Below are 20,885 nucleotides of genomic sequence, written 5' to 3' on the forward strand. Positions count from 1 at the left end.
TGGAGAACGATTGCTCACCACTGGACGCGAGAACATCGAATGTTACGGGCATGTGTTTTGATGGGTGATGCATCACACAGCTGGCATTATAAGGACAAAAATAGAGGGCTGTGGGTGGTGTTGACAAAATGTGCAGCTGGCAATTATTGTCCAATGCTGGAACCAATTTCAAAGCGTGACCAAATGTACTATTGCCATAAGTTACACGGACAATACGGGCATGAAAGTCGAGCGATGGCAGGTATTTTAAAGGCTGCCATGACACTTTTTATATTTTTTATTGGTCATTGTTAAATTTAAGGATGACAGAAAGTGTTCCTGGTTACCATTATCAACAGTAAATGTCTGTCCATTGTTAGATGAAGGCCATCTCATGTCGTGGCCAACCCCATTGTTTTATCTTCCTGTGCTTGACCTAATATAATTGCCCCATCTCCATGGTAGTCATCCTCTATATTCCTTTTTTTTGCAGACATTCCATCATCCAATCTATCAATGTCCTTCAAGCCAATTAACTATTTTATGACTCAATAGATCTCTGGTTTGCATTTTTTCTCACATCCGTATGTACCTTTATCACTCAGTGCAATTCCAAACATACACCTTTCTATGCCTCTGTGTACTTTTAGTTACATATTCTTTGTAGATGCCCATGTGTCAGATCAATAAGCTGTTTCTCAGTGGGTGTCTGTTCCCCTAGTGGCCTAGTGCGATTATTGTTGTTAATCCCTGGGTTTGTGATGTATTTCACTCGTTGTTCTTTTATATCTTGTTCTTAACTTTATTCCCTGCCACATTTTCCCTTTTTTCCTCCCGTTGACTTTGTATTTTCCTTGCTTGTTCTCTGAAGCTCTATGAGTTGCTATGGTTTATAAACAAATGAAAATCTTTAACTCTATAGCAGGTTATATGTCATTATTTATACATGCAATTATGAATCCATTAATCAAAAACTGACTTGGATGTATATATTTTAGTATTTTCCTTTTACATCCCTTCAACAATTATTGCCTTTTGTTAAACAAACTAATTGTAGGCTAATTTAGTTTTGCCCCTAATTATTTGTATCTCAAAATGTGTAGCCATTGCTAAGTTCTTCAACCTTTATTTTATTTGTTATAATTACTATGGCATCAACAACCGTGTTAATCGGAGGTGTGGGGAAGGACTAGAAACGAAACGGATTGCTATGTATCCCCGATTGATACATTTGCGCATAATTTTCGTATTTGGAAAATGTGGACCATTGATGCAGGCTTGCAAATGACGTCAAGGGCCCTTTAACGTCCACTGTGAAGCAGTTGGTGCGTATTATAGTTTACACCCGCAGTATTAATCAGGGCGACGGCTGGAAGTGAACCGTGAACCTCTTAAACAAGTGGCCAAAGCACTGCCGATCGGCCACGTCACCACCCTATGATCATGATTGATGAATGTGGGAGACGAACGATTGAGAACGAACACACGGCGTGTGCGACGCACGCCACCCGTGATGTACATTTCATACGGCGAGACCTCACACTTAAAAAAATTAATCCGTCACTGCATGACGTAGGAGAAGATTCAACGTGGCAACACTGCAGTTCACCTTCTTTGCATGTTCAGTAAAATCTACCAATGCAATTGGAACTTTTTCAAAGCTCAAAAGAAGACGCAGAAGAAGAACAGCAAGCGAGGTGTGTACCTCTGGCAGCTCCCCGCGTTAGCATGAGGCTTAGAGGAATGCCTAAGCCTATGGCTCTCCATGCAAGCCCGTGCAAGTGTATGGGTCTGTATGCAGTCTATTGATCTCTGATATCAGTGGCCGCGACTCAAGTGGAACATACATAAATTACCAGGGCAGCAACGTACACGGAGACAGCAGTGTAAAGCTCAGGGGACGCAGAAGCCGGAGGGAAAGAGGCGGCAGTAACTGGAAGCTTCGAGCATAAGGCTTAGTCTTCTTGGTTCTTTCGGTAAAGTCACGTAGAAGGGAAATAATAAAATAAAAAAAACATAACAAAATACAATTCTCACGACGTTTCGGTCACAACGCAAGCAGCCGTTCTCAGGTGAAGAACAGGTCTGTCGGAAAGACAGCGTCTGAATGAGAATGTCTTTCCGACAGACCTGTTATTCACCTGAGGACGGCTGCTTGGGTTGTGGCTGAAACGTCGTGAGAATTGTATTTTATTATTTTTATTATTTTATTATTTCCCTTCTACGTGACTTTACCTAAAGAACCAAGAAGATGAATCCCTGCAGTCATGAAAGCTTTACATCGAGGCTTAGCTTAAGTTACAAGTCTGTGTTTCCAAGTATACGCAAGTCTATAGACCACGTGCGTGGATGAACATATATGGGTCGCTTTTTAATTATATGTAGATGTATGGGTCTGTATATATGTACATGCACGTCTATGGGTCTCTAATGAATGGGAATGGGCCTGAATGCACTGATTGTCTAAGACTAAGATGCGCTCTGCAAGTCAACTGATACCTAAATACAAAGTAACTAAATACATTTGTCAATAATACTGCCTTAATTATTTTTTTAAAAAATGTAACAGGCGACGTTTTGGATAATACCCCTTCATCATAGCACATGATATGAAGAAAGTGCACTGGCAAAATTTGTTTTCTATGCAAGAACAGTGGGGATGTGACTCGAGAAGTACATACATGTACGTGAAATGAGACAACAGTGGGACTTTTGGCTCCGAAAAATCATACGGAAAAGAAGAAACGATACGCTGGACCATGCCGGGTGGGGTCAGCCCATGCGGTCACCATGGGGCGAGCATGAGGTTTATAGAATGCCCAAGTCTCTGGCTGTCGATGCAAGCGTACGGGCTTGTATGCAATGCTACGGTACCCGATCTAAGTGGCTCTCGACGCATCTATAATTCACATCAGTCGCCGTGACTATCCCACTGGGATTTTTGCACAGTGTTGGTGTACGGTGCTTTTTCTGCAATATTTTGCTGTCTTTTCTTGGATTATCTGTTTGTACATAGTCACTTTAAGATGTTTTCTTGTTCATGTTTTTGTTTGTTGCGGTTGCACCCGATTCAAGAGCCGAATGGCTCCCAGGGCTATACCTTATAGTAATAGGGTTTTGCCCTTTCAACTGGTACAAAAACTGACACCTTTATACAAAGGATCATATTTGCAATAACCACACCACAAGCAGTCAAAATGCAAACAAAAATAAACAATTTACACCATTGGAACCTCATTTGCCAGTAAAAAATATGATAATTGTTTTTTTACCCTTTTATCTGGCAACAAAACTGACACCTTTTTTACGAGGAGTCATGTTTGCATAGACCACAATACCTGCAGTCATAATGCAAACAAAAATAAACAACTCTGATAATGATATGCACTGTCCTTGAAGTTGATTAGTCCACACCCGAGACAGCTTTTCTTAGAGCCTAGTCTCCATTGGAGTTGGACCAGATGACGCCAAAACGCGTATAAAAGGTGTCAGTTTTTATACCAGTTGAAAGGGTACAAAGCTATTACTATATATTGCCACTGGTAAAGGAGATCTCATAGGGCTCTACCTAATAAATGAACTTGACTAAAGCGAGCACGAAATAGGCCACTACCTGCAGTGCACTGTACACGGAGACAACACAAACATAGCAGCAGCCCCCCAATGCAATACAACAATAGTACGTCTTCTTGGTTCTTTCGGTAAAGTCACGTAGAAGGGAAGTAATACAATAATAAAAACAAAACATAATAAAACAATTCTCACGACGTTTCGGCCACAACGCAAGCAGCCGTCCTCAGGTGAAAACCAGGTCTGTCGAGGCGACAGCGTCTAAAACAATGGTACGTTCACAAAGCTCGGAGAGAGAAAGAGAGAGAAGGGTAGAGAGGAGGGAAGAGGAGGGAGGAGGAGGCGACCAGGACCCGCTGGGCGATGCGTTCGGCCACGCCGGGCGGGAATCCGAGGCGGTCGCCCTGGGTCAGCATGAGGCGATAGAAGTCGGTGCGGCGGTAGAGAAAGCCGAAGATGACGTCCAGGAACGCCTCGATGTTCTCCTCGTGCTGCAGCACGCCCAGCAGCGCCTGGTCGTACAGCGGGGTCATCCTCGGCTCGCCCTCCATTGCCTTATTATGAACAATTAAATCGGAATAGTAATTATTGATGGTTGTGATATCGAGTGACACAGCAGCGGGCTACGTGTTGGAACCTTCTCGCGAATTGTATAAACCACCAACGCAACGAATGTCGTCAAACAGGCCTTGTTGATCAGCGAGAGTCGTAATAATCGATAATTGTTAAGTAATTGTGAATGATAATGAACAATAACGAACGGCACAGGCTGCGGGCCCGAAGTTCACAGCCAATCGCTTTCACTGTAACACCAACTGTGCCGCACGCGCGCGATTCGATTCGTCGCGATTCGCTGATAATCGATTCGCAGACACGGTTCCGATTATTTTCGTTTGGTGTCTCGTTCGCTTTGTAAACCTAATTGCCGTCGCGCAGTCGTTAATTTCCAGCGTTTACTTTAAGGGAAAAAAGCGACAGCGTGCAACGTGTGCGTACTTTGCATCGTTTGCGTATCGTTGCGCTTGGGAATCGGATACACGAATATTTAATAAGCTACGCGAATCGATATCACGGGAAGATTGCCCCTTTCCCCACGACCTCGCGGGATGACGTCCCGGCGCGCGACAACCGATGACGTCGGAGGGCCTCCCAACCATCGAGTAACCTCGGTGATTGCGTCATTTGACTGGTGTGATGACGTCACTCTTAATGTTCAGTGCATTGGTGTGATGACGTCACTCTTAATGTTCAGTGCATTGCGGTTATTACGACATTAATATGTTCGATGCATTTGGAGTTTAGAGGTTTTAAACTAAACTATTTTTTATTTGTGCAAGCTAAGGGCCCACTGAACTGTATAGCTCTTTTTCAGAAGCTACCTGGCCACTAATGATAGTTCAACGAAGTGGCTTATCATCATCACGTGTAAATTTATAGCAGCCAAATACTCCAAACGTGTGATGCCGACTTTAAACGTGGAGAGAAAAACCGGAGGATCCGGAGAAAATCCACGCCACCATGGAGAGAGACATGCAATTGCCGAATATACAACAGGCTTCGGGGTCAGGATCGAACCCACGACCTTTTGGGTTAACTACCTCGCCTCGAATACAAACTAAAGACAAAAACATAAACATTGCAGAGCACGAGTACAGGGCCCTAAGGGATATTGCACCAGTAACAAACGAGGTATTTATTCGTAAAAAACACACGCGAATTGAAAAACAGTGCAGACATGTTGGGAGAGTAAGAGGCATCAGATCCAAATGTTAGGTACAGGTGCAGGTTGGCGTTTCAACCCACAATTACTTTCTATTCCAGCAACGTGCAATAGCAACGCACAGAAGTGTGGTCACCACGAGCACAGAAGTGTGGTCACCACATCTACGCCTGATTAAGCTAGTTGTAATTACTGGCGAAACGTCGTACTGAGATTGTAAATGTAGTAGCTTGGTTTTCCAACACACCGGTGTGCTGTACTAGTAACGAATTCGCCACGTTCTGTTTACGTGAAAACCCTTACTAGTTGGCTGTGTCGGGTGGTGGCGGGTTTTTTAACGACACATTTATATATATTTACGCGATCTAACCCAAAAAAACCTATTATGGATGATATTGGTCCAGAAAACCTGCTACGTGTTTTGTGTAAGAAGAATGGATATTCAGACTCCACAATCCATAAAGCTGTCACCCCAACCGTTGGGAAAGAACCATCTGAGGACCCAATCAAAACCATCACCTTGCCATTCATAGCAGGGGTCACCAAAAATATTTCCAAAATCATGAGCAAACACAAGATCCAGGTACGGTTCAACAGAGTACATAAAATTCGTGATTTGATCTCATCTGTGAAGGATGTGATCCCTGAAATGCAATACCCCGGTGTCTACAAACTAAGCTGTGTCTGCGGCAGCAGTTACATTGGGGAAACGAAGCGACATGTCTCAGACCGTGTTCGTGAACATAAGGCAGATCTAAAACACGGTAGGACCAATGCCTCAGCCGTGGCTGATCATTATTTTAACGCGGTGGGCACACATTACATTTATTTTGCCAAGACGAAGGTACTCTGAAAACCCACTGGCTTCCAGTAAAGATTCGTTCATGAAGCCATCCAGATATATAAACAGACACAATTTCAACCGAGAAGATGGGTACAGAACTGAGCAATCATTGGAAGGACGTTATTAACCAGTTTCGGTCATAACTGGCTTTGATGTTCCTGTCCTACCTACCGATGTTAGCAGTTATTTTGGACTCTCTGAGTTACATTCACGAACACAGCCAACCTTTAGGTGTGTTAGTAATTGGCGGTTTGCCACTGCGTCGTCCGAGCCCTAGCCGAGCTTACATTTACATGCAAATTTCTCTCTCCTCTTTGTTCCTACATTAACATTAGCTGCCCTGTCCATCTCTAAACCTTTATAAACAGCCTGCCTCCGCAGATCGAAACGTCGTGATTTAGATTTTTGTTATTTTTTTCTATCTACGTGGCTTTACCGAAAGACCCAAAGATTATGAATTTCTGCATTCACGAAAGCTTTAAGTCAAGATTTGTGTAACCAAAATAATAATAGAAATAAAAGAATAATAAATGAAAATAACTCAATTAAATCACGACGTTTCGGAGGCAACACAAGTCTCCGTCTTCAGGTGGGACCGTCACAGCTATAAATTTACTGCATCAAGTGAAGAGAAATCCAAGAGACAAGATCTTAAATACTGGTTAAGGGGAGGGGGGAGGAGCTTATCTAAATGTGGCTCCTCCCCTTGTATTTAAGAGCTTGTCACTTGATACAGTAAATTTAGCTGTGACGGTCCCACCTGAAGACGGAGACTTGTGTTGCCTCCGAAACGTCGTGATTTAATTGATTTATTTTCATGCATTATTATTTTATTTCGATATATATTTTTTTTCTGTTTTACCTACGTGACTTTACCGAAAAAACCTAAGAGTATGAATCATTGCAGTCACGAAACTTCAAATCTAGAATTTGTGTAACAAGTTGGGAAATCAAGAGACAAGGGGCGGGGTGGGGGTGGGGTGGGGGCGGGGCGTGGGGCAGGGGTTTGCGGGGCGGGCGTGGGCCGAGCACCGAACTGCACAACATGACGTCACCCACCCAGGTGACGTCATTTACCACAAGTTGAGGGAGAGTGAGGCTCTCACCACGTTGCTCACGGAGACGGAGACATGGCGAGCGGTAGCAGCAGCGGTAGCGGCCTGCCCAGCGACCTTTTCCCCTTCATCTACAGCTTCTTGCTGGAGAACAAATTCGTGAAGGCGGCCGCGGAGTTCGTGAAGAAAGCCAAAGTGGTGGGCCCCTGGGCGGTGGTGGGGAGCGTGAGGGTGGTGGTGGTTTGCAGCGATGGAGACACGTGGTCGCCGAGGCCTGCGTGACTGGGCCCTCGTAAAAATTGGCGTTAAATTGTAACATTTTAAGTGGCTTTGACGTTTCATATGTCGGTGGTAATTGCACGTGCAATGTTTCTTAGTGTGCCGTCTTCGGCACGGGTGATGAAAAGCGAGAGATGCGAGTCTCCGTACTATGCCCTGCTTAGTTTGCAGCGTGGTGATATTAAAAAAGACTAACGGTTATGATTCTAGATGTAACGTTATGGTCAAGCGCGTCAGTATGGCACCAGACGGTGATTTTTTTTACAGTCGTTAAATGGCTATTGGCGCAATTACCATTACCTCGTTTCAACAATTTCATGCCAAATGCGGTGAAGATTACCACACTTTATCGGTTATAAGACGGTGGTGAGGCATTTACGCATTTGATAGAGTTCGCTTGATTTTAGATTTAAAGTTTCGGCCCAAATTGACTAAAGGCCAATTTTAGTGGGTCTTTAGCGGACAATAAGACCTTGGTTCAAATAGTTGTAATTGTTTAATCCGTAAGTAAATGACATTGATTATAATTTCAATGTACTCAATTAAGTTGTAAAAATGCTCTTGAATATTGATGCAATGGCAGTACCTTGTGTGATTTATTTTTCCATTATTTTACAGAAGGTGCCAGACCCTGATGGTCCCAAGCTGTTGGATGTGTACAATGTGTGGGTCAAGTAAGTAACTTACGCTTACTTTGTGTCCTAACTGCATGTGTGTATTGCACAGTCCATGTAACCTAGTTTAGTTAACATTTTCCAAAATTGAGGACCAATTTCAATCAAAATACCTATGGTGGGTCACACGTGACCACACGGCAACACATGTCCTCTCACTTCTGTTTTGCAGTGACACGTGAGTGCGCTAATATTAGAAACGCACTTGGAAAATACAACTTTCTAATACCCGATTAGTGCAGTGGCTGAGGTGTTTTCATGGATGGATAAGAATCGTGTATATGCCGTTTCAAATTGGAAGACCTAGTGTGGCCAAAGGCCTTGTCAAGTGTAGTTGGCCCGTGGGTTTTAGTATCCCCCACCTGATTGAAGATATATGAAGTTAATGTAGTTAATAACAGGTTACAGAGAAAGGGTATTTTACAGTGACTAAGAGGAAAACTAGGTCCGAGAGCAGGGGTGTATGCTTTGTGTAGAGTATTGACTAATATGCAGAAGCGGCGAACCACAGGCAATTTAGTTTGCAGATGTCTTCAAAATAAATGTAAAGGATATTTTTTAAAATAGAGATATTGGAAACAAATTCACGTAAATAATATGGTTAGCGTATGCAAAACCTAGATATGAATAATATGTAATCGGTCGATGTGACAAAAGTGTGTGTAAAAATAAAGGGTCAATCACTTACGGAAGCTGCTGTCGCCCCCACATACCTCTCTCTACACTTATCACTGCAGAGACGTAAGGTGGTTTACTAAATACATTCAGTCTTCTGAAAGGTTTACTTCAATATTGAAATTTAAAAGCCCATGGTGGGTCATTTTCAATGCCAAGATGGTGATCCCAAGTCAAACTCGGCCTGCGTGTGATAAGTTGGGAAAACTTGTCCGAGAGGGACGTAGTTAATTGGTCACGGCAGAAACTGGTGTCACTTAATGTGGCACGACGCTAGTGGTACCGTTTTCTTCATGGAGACAATTTTAGATTTCTCACATTCAACTTCAATTCACCATATACAAGTGTTTACACTTAAGTTTCCCTTGTACAGGCTAAGAGCAAAAGCTATCCCTACAACCACTTGATGAGCGATGATGGCTCAATTAAATTAACACAACTGATTTATTTTTCTCGCCAATATTACTGCTTTGTTAAATATTCTATTTTAGATCCTTTACCACCTGGTTTTTGGTATTTCACCAGTACCACTGCTTTGTTCAAGCTCAATTCTAGATTCTTGTCCTCTGCATTTTCTAACCTGGATTTCTGTCTTGTCATAGTATTTCCTTGCACACAGCTATATTATTGTTAGCACAGTCCACTGAAAGGATGTTATTAACATGGTAATAACGTAATTACTTTGGCGTTGGCAATGCAGTGGTTGTAGCCCCCCCTACCCCCCCCTGCATCTCCTCCCTGGCTCCTCCCCCCTCTTGCCTTATATAATATCTTGTTACGAGCGACTTTTGCCCACTACACTAATTTGTTTCTTACTGTGGTTGTCCCACCTGATGACAGAAGCTTGTGCTGCTTCCGAAACGTCGTGATTTAATTTTTATTCTTTTTATTTTTTATCTACGTGACTTTACCAAAAGAACTAAAGAGTATAGCTATATTATTGTGTTTTTAACTCGCATAATGAATCACAACTGCGGTGTTTCTACCCATGACGTGAAATTGTACTCTGTGGGCGCAGAATGATTGTTCCTGACGGTTGCGTCACACTTGTTCACAGGTCACCCGAGTCGCGCAAGAGAAAGGCGCAGTCCGTTATGACGGAGCAGCCGACCGCCAGCAAGCGGCAACGCACTGCCGATCCCTCCAGCTCGTCGGAGAGCTCCGACACAGAGGATGAAAAACCAGCGACAGCCAGTGGTGCCAAAGGTTTGTGGACTTTAATAGGATGTGGTGGTGACCAGCATGTTTGTAATTTCTTGAGAACTGTTTTGTGTTTAGTTGTCCTTCCCTGCATACGGTGCAAAAGAAGTTCATCTGCCTCGAGTGCCAATGTATGTCAGAAAAAAGTGGCAACAAGATTGATGTCATCATGGCCACCACTACACTTTGCTTTCTATCAGCTAGATTCCACAGCTGATGCATAATAGACAACCCAAAAATATGCCCTTGCAGTCTGGCGACCGACTAGTCTTAAGATCTTCCTGTTGGTTGACAGATTTGTGGAGACCAACATATTCCTCAGGGGAAAAATTGTGCAATTTATATGGAATGGTGTTGCTGTCTCAAGACAAGAACTATGTTTCTTTGATTGATTGGCAACTAAAGTGGATTTTGCCCATGGTAAATATAGCTATTGTTATTGAAGCAATTGCTTTTTAACCCCAGCCTATTGTTTGAAGAAAACATTTACAAGGTTTGGTAGTCATAAAATGCTGTATTTTTTGTCAAAGCCTATTCTAATAGGTTTATTTTATAATTGTGCTTGAATGATATGTATTTTACTGACTTGTACGTCTTATGCACTGGCTTGCGGTTTTATTTTTTATTTAAGTTGTACATATGTCCCTTTTGTTGCCTACACAATGCACATATTTTGATCTGGTTGCACACACCCTAATAGACAATACACCATAACCTTGCCTATCGCGGGGGTAAGTTCTTAAAAATAGAAAAATGTCGTGTACATTACTGTACACGTATACATAAAAGGAAACCTGTAAATAACGGTAAGGGTAATGACATGTACAGTAAATATTGTGCAGCTTAAAAAAAACTAAAATCATTTACTTAGCATGGATGATGATCGCGTGTTCTTCCAAGGCACAGTACTTCTTTACAATGTGTACAAGGATTTTGCTGTCAATAGTCGAGCCACAGGGGTGCGATAGGCGATCTAGTCCTCCGTAAATTTGGTCAATTCTGTGATTAAACTTGCGATGGGCGAAGTTTGAGTGTAGAGCATTATTTTAATGAAATGCAACCATTTCTCTGTTCGATAGATGGAAAACCGAGCAATGGTATGGCTGTTAAGAAAGAAGCAGCATCTCTTGTCAAAGGTAACGGCGCGCCAAAGCAGAAAGACGTTTCAAGCAGCGACAGTTCGGACGACTCTGAAGACGAGAAGCCAGCAGCAAAGAAACAAGCAAAATCTGGTGTGTGCATGTGTACACGGATGTCTGTGTGTTGGTGTAGTGGTGTAGTGGTACGAGGGAAACGGTAGTGTTGTGGCTGGCACGCTGGTAAAAATTTGGGGGTGAATATCTGAACCAATCCTGGGCCTCTCCTTGGTCGACGCAGCCTGACTGACGTGTGCACAGTGCGATTTTTAAATATAAATTCTGGAGAGTCTTGTTGGGTGGGGGGGGGCCCTCCTTGTGCGCCATGCCAACCTTCATAGATACTCGTTAACGGCAAGCAATGTGCCCCAGCATATTCTCAAGGCTGCACAGGGGATCTTTGTTTTGTGCAGTCGTACATAACGGACATCAAAACAGCACTTCAGGAGTGAATTGGATGGGTTTTATCTGTGAAAACAGTTGTAGCTGTGAAGACATGTGATGTTAGGTAAACGGCAATAAAATGATTGCTTAAGTTTATAGAGTAGTGGTCCTATGGAATTTTGTGCCACATCCACATGAATGGTTTGATTTTTTTATCACTTAAAACAAGCTGTAAATGAAGTCCAATTTGAGGCTATTTTCTGAGATATGTTCGAAAACCGATACCAATGCACATGAGCGTGCAAAGTTCAACCTATAGCTTCACATTTAACATCCACACAATTACCGCACTGGTACACAGCATAACACTACATTTCACGAATGTATGCTTATTTTGGCAATTTATAGATTTTGGATCCGTTAGCAATAATAGTTTCAATATTTTTCTTTTAATTTGTGTAAAGTGTTGCCATTAGTGCTAATCTGTGGTAATTTTTGAAGTGATTGGCTTGTATATATATTGTTATTGTCTTTAAAACGTGGCTCTCTTGGGTGGACGGAGGCAACATTTCCCGGGATAGCAATAAGTAGGCTATTGGCTGTGCGTAGTCCAATTTTCACCCTTTGTTCATGCCTAAACAGGAGATTGATTGCCTCCCCATGTTTGGGTGAGAAACACATTGTGTATGTGCTGTTAGAGCAAGGCTTTCATATGCCGCATGAGGACGGGGGAAAATCGTCTTATTTATTTGAAAAACTAGGTTGTCTTTTACCACAATCCTGTGTTTATTGTTTTTCGAATTTGACGCAGGAGCCTATAGCGCAGTGCCTCCTCCCTCTGTATTGAACAAGTCTTCGAGTGCAACTCCGGCCTCCAAGGCACCACCACCCCCCGCCTCTTCTGCCAAGGGAAAGGCCTCTTCGTCCAGTTCGGATAGTGACTCCGGTAAGTGCCTTGTAATTTTATCTCCAGAATTTTTTTCTCAAAACCTCTTTGTGCGGCATGTTTTTGTTGCCAACAGTTCTTGCAGCCAACAGTTCTTGCAGTGAATTGCTTTCAATCGTAAAGTATTGACATGTCCATTGTACGTAACTCTTGGAATGAAAGATGGGTCCAATTGGACAAAAATGGTTCTTGATTTGAGGGAAAAATTCGTCAATATTTTTGTGCCTTGTATTCTGAATGTACACTTAGATGAAAACAACTTGATAACTTTTCCCAACAAAAGAAATACCTTTCCTGAGATCCTCTTTAATGTAATTGAAATGATAGCCCCATTAGTCATCACGTGGATTACGGTTATGCTTGTTTTATTGACCACACTTGCAAACAGGGTTACCCCAAAATGCAATGTGCTAGGAACATTTTGTAAATGTCCAGTACTTTTTTTTTTTACACAAATAGGTTCATGTATACTTTTTTCATTATTTTAAGCATTTGTCTATTACTCTTATCTAATCATAGGTAATGTTTCATATGCCAATTTAAAAATTGTTAATGAAGATGTATTGTAAAAATATTTTGGATCGGGCCCAATAATGTATAGTGCAATCTTGGAATCGAATTATCCACTTTCTCCATTGCTTCTTTGTGCTATGAAGACAGTCATTTGCCCAAAACACCGACTATATATTTTTCCTTTTATGGCAGTGTTCTTGACAAAAGTGAGGTTTTATCCCAATAAAAGGTTGCTTATGTAATAACAAACTCGGTGAGTTAAATTGAGAATAACAATATTTATATATTCGACATTCAGAAACGTGAAATCTATATTGCTTTTCTGTAATTTTGAAACAAAAAAATCACAGATTTTTATGCAATACTTGTTATGCAAGGTGTGGTGCCAATGGGTTTGTCAATGCCTGCTTTGCAAAAGCCACTGTCTCAATGTGCTCATGTTATTATAAATCAGGGTTTAATATATTGTGGAATTCAGCACAAGTTTAATAACATACTTTACATTTAAGCGGACACGCTTATGTTTGCACCATGTGCATTTGCTTGAAATGTACTTTATCGTTGGAACAAAAATAACTCTGCTGCTATTATCTAGTGGCTGATTCATCCTTGAAAAAAAATATATATAGATTAATGCGTTTTACTCATAAACTTTGGATTCTTTTATTCGATGCAAGTATGGAATAATTAACCTCAATGACAGCAGTGCATTACGTGGTACATTTTCATTTTTAGACTCTAGCAGCTCCGATGATGAAAAGAAAAAGAAATCTCCCACAGCTGGCGTGGCACCGGCCGCGGCAGCAGTGAAAGTGACTCCGGCGAAGGCGGCGAAGAGCGATTCGAGCTCTGACGAAGAGAGCAACGAGCCCGATGAAAAAAAGAAAACCGTCGAAAAGGTGACCAAGAAAGCAAAAAAAACCCCAGCTAAAGCAAAATGCCCTGAAAAAAAAGATATCGTTGCTAAGTCTCAGAAGAAAAAAGCTGCAGCAACTCCAGTAGCAAAAGCATCGAATGAAAGCAAAAAAACGCCACAGAAAACAAAAACAAAACCCCAGAGCAGTAGTTCGGACAGCTCCAGCAGTGACGAAGAAGATGAGAAGGCCAAAAAACCTGCAGCTGTTACAACCCCCAAACCTCCTTCAGCTAAGGCAGAGGTAGTGGGCCCTGCCAGTGCAGTCAAAGCCAGCAGCAGCGATTCTTCTGATAGCTCCAGTAGTGATGAGGAGCCGAAAAAAAAGACCGCAACCCCTGCCTCAACGCCGACTGTGAAAAAACCAGCAGCAAAAACTCCAGCTGCAGCAAAGACCACACCTGCAGCGAAAAGCCCAGCAGCCAAGAAAGACAGCAGCTCTGATTCCGATGATAGTTCCGACAGTGACGAGGAGCCAAAGAAACCGGCCACTCCAGCAACAAAAGCGGTAGCTGTGAAAAACACGCCTTCAAAAGCAGCAAAGACACCAGCAGCATCGAAGACCGCACCTGCAGCGAAAAGCCCAGCAGCCAAGAAAGACAGCAGCTCTGATTCTGACGATAGTTCCGACAGTGACGAGGAGCCAAAGAAACCCGCCACTCCAGCAACAAAAGCGGTAGCGGAGAAAAACACGCCTTCAAAAGCAGCAAAGACACCAGCAGTAGTAAAGACCGCACCTGCAGCGAAAAGCCCAGCAGCCAAGAAAGACAGCAGCTCTGATTCCGACGATAGTTCCGACAGTGATGAGGAGCCAAAGAAACCGGCCACTCCGGCAACAAAAGCGGTAGCGGAGAAAAACACGCCTTCAAAAGCAGCAAAGACACCAGCAGTAGCAAAGACCGCACCTGCAGCGAAAAGCCCAGCAGCCAAGAAAGAGAGCAGCTCTGATTCCGACGATAGTTCCGACAGCGATGAGGAGCCAAAGAAACCGGCCACTCCGGCAACAAAAGTGGTAGCGGAGAAAAACACGCCTTCAAAAGCAGCAAAGACACCAGCAGTAGCGAAGACACCACCTGCAGCGAAAATTCCAGCCGCCAAGAAAGACAGCAGCTCTGATTCCGACGATAGTTCCGACAGTGATGAGGAACCTAAGAAAGTGGCCACTCCAGCAACAAAAGCGGTAGCGGAGAAAAACACTCCTTCAAAGGCAGAAAAGACACCAGCAGCAGCGAAGACACCACCTGCAGCAAAAAGTGCAGCAGCCAAGAAAGACAGCAGCTCCGATTCCGACGACAGTTCTGACAGTGACGAGGAGCCAAAAAAGATGACTACACCAGGATCAAAGGCAGCAAAGAAAGCTCCCGTGAAAAAGACTGCAAAGTCTGCGACGACTCCTGCAAAGAAAGGCAAGTTGAGTTCAAGCAGTGAAAAGAAGACCAAAAAAAAAGCTGCAACAACGCCAGCTGATAACTCTGTAGTGGAGAAAAAAACTCCAATAAAGAATGCTGTGCAGACTCCTGCAGCTGACAAGAAAGACAGCAGTTCTGATTCAGATAGTTCTGATGATGAGGCAGAGCCAAAGAAAGTCACTCCTCCCACAGAACAATCTATCTCAGCTTCTGCAACAAAGCCAGCCAAATCACCGGCCACAGCAAAGAAGCCAGTAGCTGAGAAGAAGGAAAGCAGCTCAGATTCCGACAGCTCTGACAGTGACGAAGATGAAAATAAATCGAAGAAAGAGGTAAAACCTTCCATGAATACATCGGTTTCGGCCCAGGCCACCCCAGCAAAGCCCAAAGTGGCTCCTGCCAAGAAGCAAGAGAGCAGCTCGGACTCTGACAGCTCAAGCAGTGAGGACAAAAGTCCCGCATATAGCAAGTCGGCCATAAAGGGTACCCCTGTTGCTACTCCTGTGGCGACGAAGCCAAATGGGAAGTCTCCAGCCAGCAAGACCACCAAGGCGGATGGCAGCAGCTCTGACAGCTCCTCTTCGGTGAGTGGCGGCAAGGTTCAATAAAATGTAGGGACCTGCTGTGCCATGACCACCACTGCCTTGTGCGCAAAATATATATTTTTTTCCAAAAATAAAAAGTTAAATGGTTGTCATACATAGCCCTCAAAATCTGTAGACAACTGTGTATGACAACACCTTAATCATTTGAGCGTTAGGAAATTAAGCCGACAGCTGTCAAATGAAATTACTTGCCAAAAATAACTTGAGTTTTTGTTTGAACTATCAGAATTAAAGAATGGTAAAGCAGCTTTATGTGTTGACTCCTTTGGTTAGCAGGCTTGAATCCTTAGCTTTTTTTAAAGGTATACTTTTTTTTGTTTAAACCAATACTTTGCATATATACGTACCTGAGAATTATCGGTGAAGGAGACTTATTTGTGTGGTTTTGAATGAGTAACAATTTGAAAACTTTTACCAGTCGGAGGATGAAGATGACAAAGCAAAGGCTGCGGCAACTCCCAAGCCAGTCGCGGCAGATACTGCCAAGACTTTGTCGGGTAAGGAAAAGGGCAGCAGTTCCTCCAAGATACGGCATGAACAATATCGCACCTTAGCTGTACATGTGTAGCCGATTGTTTGAATCCACTGCTGCATGAGAGCCCTCCCCCATACTGTTGTTTGTGTGGGTAATTTCATCATCCTGCAACCCACACTGGTTTGTGCGGGTTCGTGATGTTGGGTGACAGACACGGGGGCATAGTGGCAGTACTAATAATTGAGTTGTACCGCTAAGTAATGTCCTTCATGTGTTATTCACCAAATAAAATTAACCACTTACAAAATCCTTCACATAGTCTTGCCTCGACAGATTCTTCTTTAAACGGTGTTCATTTCAAGCTGCTGTGGTTGAGAACAAGTGAATCTCCCCTGTGAAATGTACAGGGAGTGTGAATGGAAAAAGGAAACGAAATAGCATCTCTGCTTCAGAAGACGCAGATGAAAAGAATTTGTTGGATGCGATGTCTACCCCGTTAAAAAAGGAGAAGCTGAAGACACCACAGACCGTCCCCAAGGCTTCGAAAAAGGTGTCGACTCGTTACTTGTCCATAGCTACTTGATTGTTTGGCCTTTGGAGATTGAGAAATGGAAGAATGGGCGTCTGATCGGTGGCTGCTGCTAGCTAGGATTGCCGTGAAATCGGTTGTTTCACAACATGATACGATATCAAAGTTCACCGTATGTCGATTATCGCGATTTCGGTTTTCCAGAAATTGGTTTTTTGCATTAAATGGTATCGTTTAAGATTACTTATGTGCCATTGGAACCTCATTTGCCAGTAAAAAATATGATAAATTTGTTTTTTACCCTTCTATCTGGCAACAAAACTGACACCTTTTTTTACAAGGAGTCATGTTTGCATAGACCACAATACCTGCAGCCATAATGCAAACAAAAAACACAACAGGACAGTGCATATATTATCAGAGTTATGTTTTTTGTTTGCATTATGGCTGCAGGTATTGTGGTCTATGCAAACATGACTCCTTGTAAAAAAGGTGTCAGTTTTGTTGCCAGATAGAAGGGTAAAAAACCAATTATCATTACTTGCGTAATTAAATTGCAGGTCACTCAACCAACCTGCCAATAATGTTCTAACCATTGCTAGTTTACAACCTATAAAAATGCACATGCTATCAGTCACAATAAATACATAATTAGATCGACTGAAATTGACTTATGATCACCATGCTTTCATCTACTCTGGAAAACATTTAGCAACTTACTAATGTAATGCATATCTTTATATACAACTTTAATGATTGAGTTTTGTAAATACTTCGTCAGAAGTAAAATGAGAACATCGCAAAATCGATATTTTGAAAAGCAAACGATACGAATATCTTGGATCTTATATCGCACAATGTACCGCAGCAAGCCTAGATGATGTGCACAATCGTAGCCGGGGGACATTTGAGCCCTCCATTGCATCGATCGCTTTCTGTTTAGCCCCTGCTTCAATGGCTCTTCGCCTGTGTGTGTGCTAAGTGGCCGCGAACTGCAGTCGTTCGTCATTTGTCGGTTTCACATGTGTAAAGGTTGAGTTTTATTCGCCAATCAGCTGACATGCGTTTTGCTTTGGTGTGTGCAGCAGAAGGCAAATGGCAACACTCCGTTCAGGCGTGTGAATGACGACGACGTGGAGATTGACCCACGTCTCAGCAACAACTCATTTGACGCGAAGGTCCGCACCTTATATAAACCTGCCCATTAATGTCATTTCCCAGTCATTTACAAATCTCTTTTACCAATCATTCTACTCCTTTAATAGTTTTCACCACTTTGCCTACTTCTGTGTCTGTGGTGGTGGTTGTTGATTATACACAACCACACTGGTCAGTGAAACTTGGTGAAGTGGATGAGGACCGGTTCAGGTATCACTCGCCACCGATGTCAGCTGTGTCTGGATCGCCGGGTTCTCAGCGCATTGCCACTGTGCCACTGCTCTTGCCCACGTTATAATGGGTCGCATTTTTTTTTTATTGTACCACACACCCATCTAGCTGTTTCGTATAATGGCAGTTTAAACTAAAAAATGTTTTGTAAAAAGCATAGCCATTCAAATGTCTTCATTACTCAGGCCAACTTGACAATGTTAGTGGATCCATGACCTAGTGGTTGTTCTTCCCTCCGTCTGTCAGATGGGACGTTAGAGGAACCTCTGGACGTTATTCACAAGAGTTAAGCCATTGTGTTGTCTTGGTGCAACATTTTCTCAATTCGAAAAACTACTTAAATTATGAATATGTATAGCAATCAATCTCCTATTGGCATACTAATGCCCCAGCTAACCTTTGCAAATGAGACTAACATGGTCTCTCGTTCTCACCTGGTTAAACAAAATTAACTTGACAACTATTCCAGTGCACATTAACAACTTGTGTACTACTAGCATTGGGCATGCAGTGTGGGTATAACATAGGGCCTTCAACCTAATTGTTTTATTTTGCCCTTGTGAATTCAGGCTGGTGCTAAAGGTGACTGGGGTGAGAAGGCATTTCATGACCTCAAAGTGACCAAGGGCAAGTCCTTTAAACACGAGAAGACTAAGAAGAAGCGAGGCAGCTACAGGGGAGGGCAAATCAACATGACTGCCGTCAACTCTGTCAAATTTGACAGCGAATAAATCGGCGTGCGCAGAGATTTCAGGAGAAACTGCAAATGTGATGTGGCTCCATTAATCCAGCGAATTCCTTGTTTTTAACCCCCAGTCTCGGAGTCTATTTCCTAATTTCAGAATAGTGTGCATTAATTAAACATGCTTCTATGTGAATGGGAGGAAAACCTAAACGTTTAAAATTTTACTTTTGGGAGGTAGAACTAAAGTTTGAGAAACCCTGCTGTCATTTTTCTGAAAAGTAGTGTTACATTTCCTTAAATGAATGTGGTGGTTTTATTAAATTTTTACAGTAGTGGTCAACTGCCTTAAATAATTATATCATGTTTTTTGGAAGTTTAGTCTTGTCATTCAGAGAATGAATTTGTTTCCAATGTGTATTTTTTTGAAATGTTAGAATCAGTCACAGCAAGTTCATGTATTGGTTTCTTAAAATAAATATTTGACAAAATAGCTTTGAATGTGCTTCCAGTGAATATGAAAGGGCATTGCTACGTGTTCTCTGGGAGGACACTAATCACTGTTAAGATGTAGCTTTTTAGTAGTTTTTGCAGTGGTTGTAAGCTATAGCACCGTCTATGACTACTTTGACACCAATGTTTTTGACGTGGATAAAGAGGCCAGCACTTGGCTGACACCACACTCAATGGGTTGGTTGAAATCTTGACTTTCAGTCACTGACAACCTGGTTATCTAAGCATCAGGATTTAATGGTCCAAGACTGGTTACCATTTGGCCACATTCCAGCTCCAGAAAGCTTATTAGCTTGACAAATGACATGCAAATAAGTATTGCGCGTGGGAAATTGGTTAATATTGTAATTATGAATTGGCCCCTTAAAGGGATTCTGAATTCCTGTTAAAAGTCTGCAGAGCACGATTCACAAATTTTCTGAATTGACTGGTGGACCAGAAATTAAGTGGGGGGGGCAGGGTGGTTTGGTTGGGCAAACAGTTTTGTAAAAAAATGCCCAACCAATCGCTATTAAGCTACTGAAAAGTTCTCCAATACTAATGCCCAGATCTTTGTTCTTTGGGCAAAACTGGAAACGAAATGCATTTTTAAATCCTTTATATTAAGTTCGCATGCTTGCTTGCTTGCGTGCTTGCTTGCTTACGACCGTGCAAATCTTTCGGTCGTTTTTTAACCCACTTCCCGTGATCCAATCGAGCTGACATTTTGCACACAGACTCGTTGTGCGAGACAATGTTCGTGAAAAAAAATTCCCAAAATTTTACACTTTTTAGGCAAAAAAAAAATATTTTACATATATTCAAATAGAACTCATTCATGGCTTTGGCTGAACGTCACAGTGTAGGAGCCCAGAGCGTAACCCCTCCGCAGGCCGTGGCGGAGTAGCGCAGTTGGTAGCGCCCTCGCTTCCCATGCCGAAGGTCGCGGGATCGATCCCCGCGTCCTCCACAGGCGAATATATTTTTAAATCCTTTATATTAAGTTCGCTGCCACGCATATAAAGGATTTATAGTGAAAAACTTTGTTTTTTACGGGTTATACTTATTACATGTGTTTTTGATGTTGCTATGCTGCATACCAGTGCGATCAGCCTTGGTATGAGCATAGCCTCGGAGTCGTCTTCCAATGTAGAAATCTACCTCATTGACTTTTCAACGTTCAAACTCATTTCCTCTGGGTGTGCATAAAAGTAATGCAGTAAAATGCAGTTACTTTGTGGGAGGCAAAAACGTAACCTTTTCTTATGATTTGGGACATGTACAGCAGAATAAGTCGAAGTTAATCACCTGATTGAAGCTTCGTTTAATGCTGGGGGCTCAGAGTTAGGCTAGAATTGTATTTGTATGTCAACGTGTAATATGTACACAAAGCACAGAGGATAACACTGGGCATCA

General features: G+C 42.5%; 2 protein-coding genes across 4 annotated transcripts in view; one reads left to right on the plus strand and one right to left on the minus strand.

Moving 5' to 3' along the window:
• The window catches only part of NUDCD3 (NudC domain containing 3), a 44,140-nt gene that overhangs the window by 7,493 nt on the left and 15,762 nt on the right, over positions 1-20,885 (minus strand). The window contains exon 1 of one of the 2 annotated variants that reach the window (XM_078597670.1): positions 3,903-4,367. The exons of the other annotated variant lie outside the window; for it this stretch is intronic. Coding sequence (XP_078453796.1) covers positions 3,903-4,100 — 198 coding nt within the window. The 5' untranslated portion in view covers positions 4,101-4,367. Of the gene's footprint in view, positions 1-3,902; positions 4,368-20,885 lie in introns of those variants that run through there. 2 annotated transcript variants of the gene reach the window in all.
• LOC144720699 (uncharacterized) lies at positions 7,154-19,470 on the plus strand. Of its 2 annotated transcripts, none has more exons than XM_078597667.1 (10): positions 7,154-7,366; positions 8,066-8,121; positions 9,854-10,002; positions 11,076-11,228; positions 12,328-12,462; positions 13,711-15,881; positions 16,321-16,399; positions 16,785-16,927; positions 17,992-18,084; positions 18,865-19,470. In XM_078597667.1, exons 1-10 carry the CDS (start codon positions 7,244-7,246, stop codon positions 19,024-19,026), a joined length of 3,264 nt encoding a protein of 1,087 aa, XP_078453793.1. In that variant the 5' UTR covers positions 7,154-7,243; the 3' UTR covers positions 19,027-19,470. The 2 variants fall into 2 exon arrangements, with proteins under 2 accessions (XP_078453793.1, XP_078453795.1); XM_078597669.1 differs by having other exon boundaries at positions 17,995-18,084.

The sequence above is a fragment of the Lampetra planeri genome, chromosome 9, assembly GCF_965212315.1.
Source record: "Lampetra planeri chromosome 9, kcLamPlan1.2.h2, whole genome shotgun sequence".
NCBI lineage: Eukaryota > Metazoa > Chordata > Hyperoartia > Petromyzontiformes > Petromyzontidae > Lampetra > Lampetra planeri.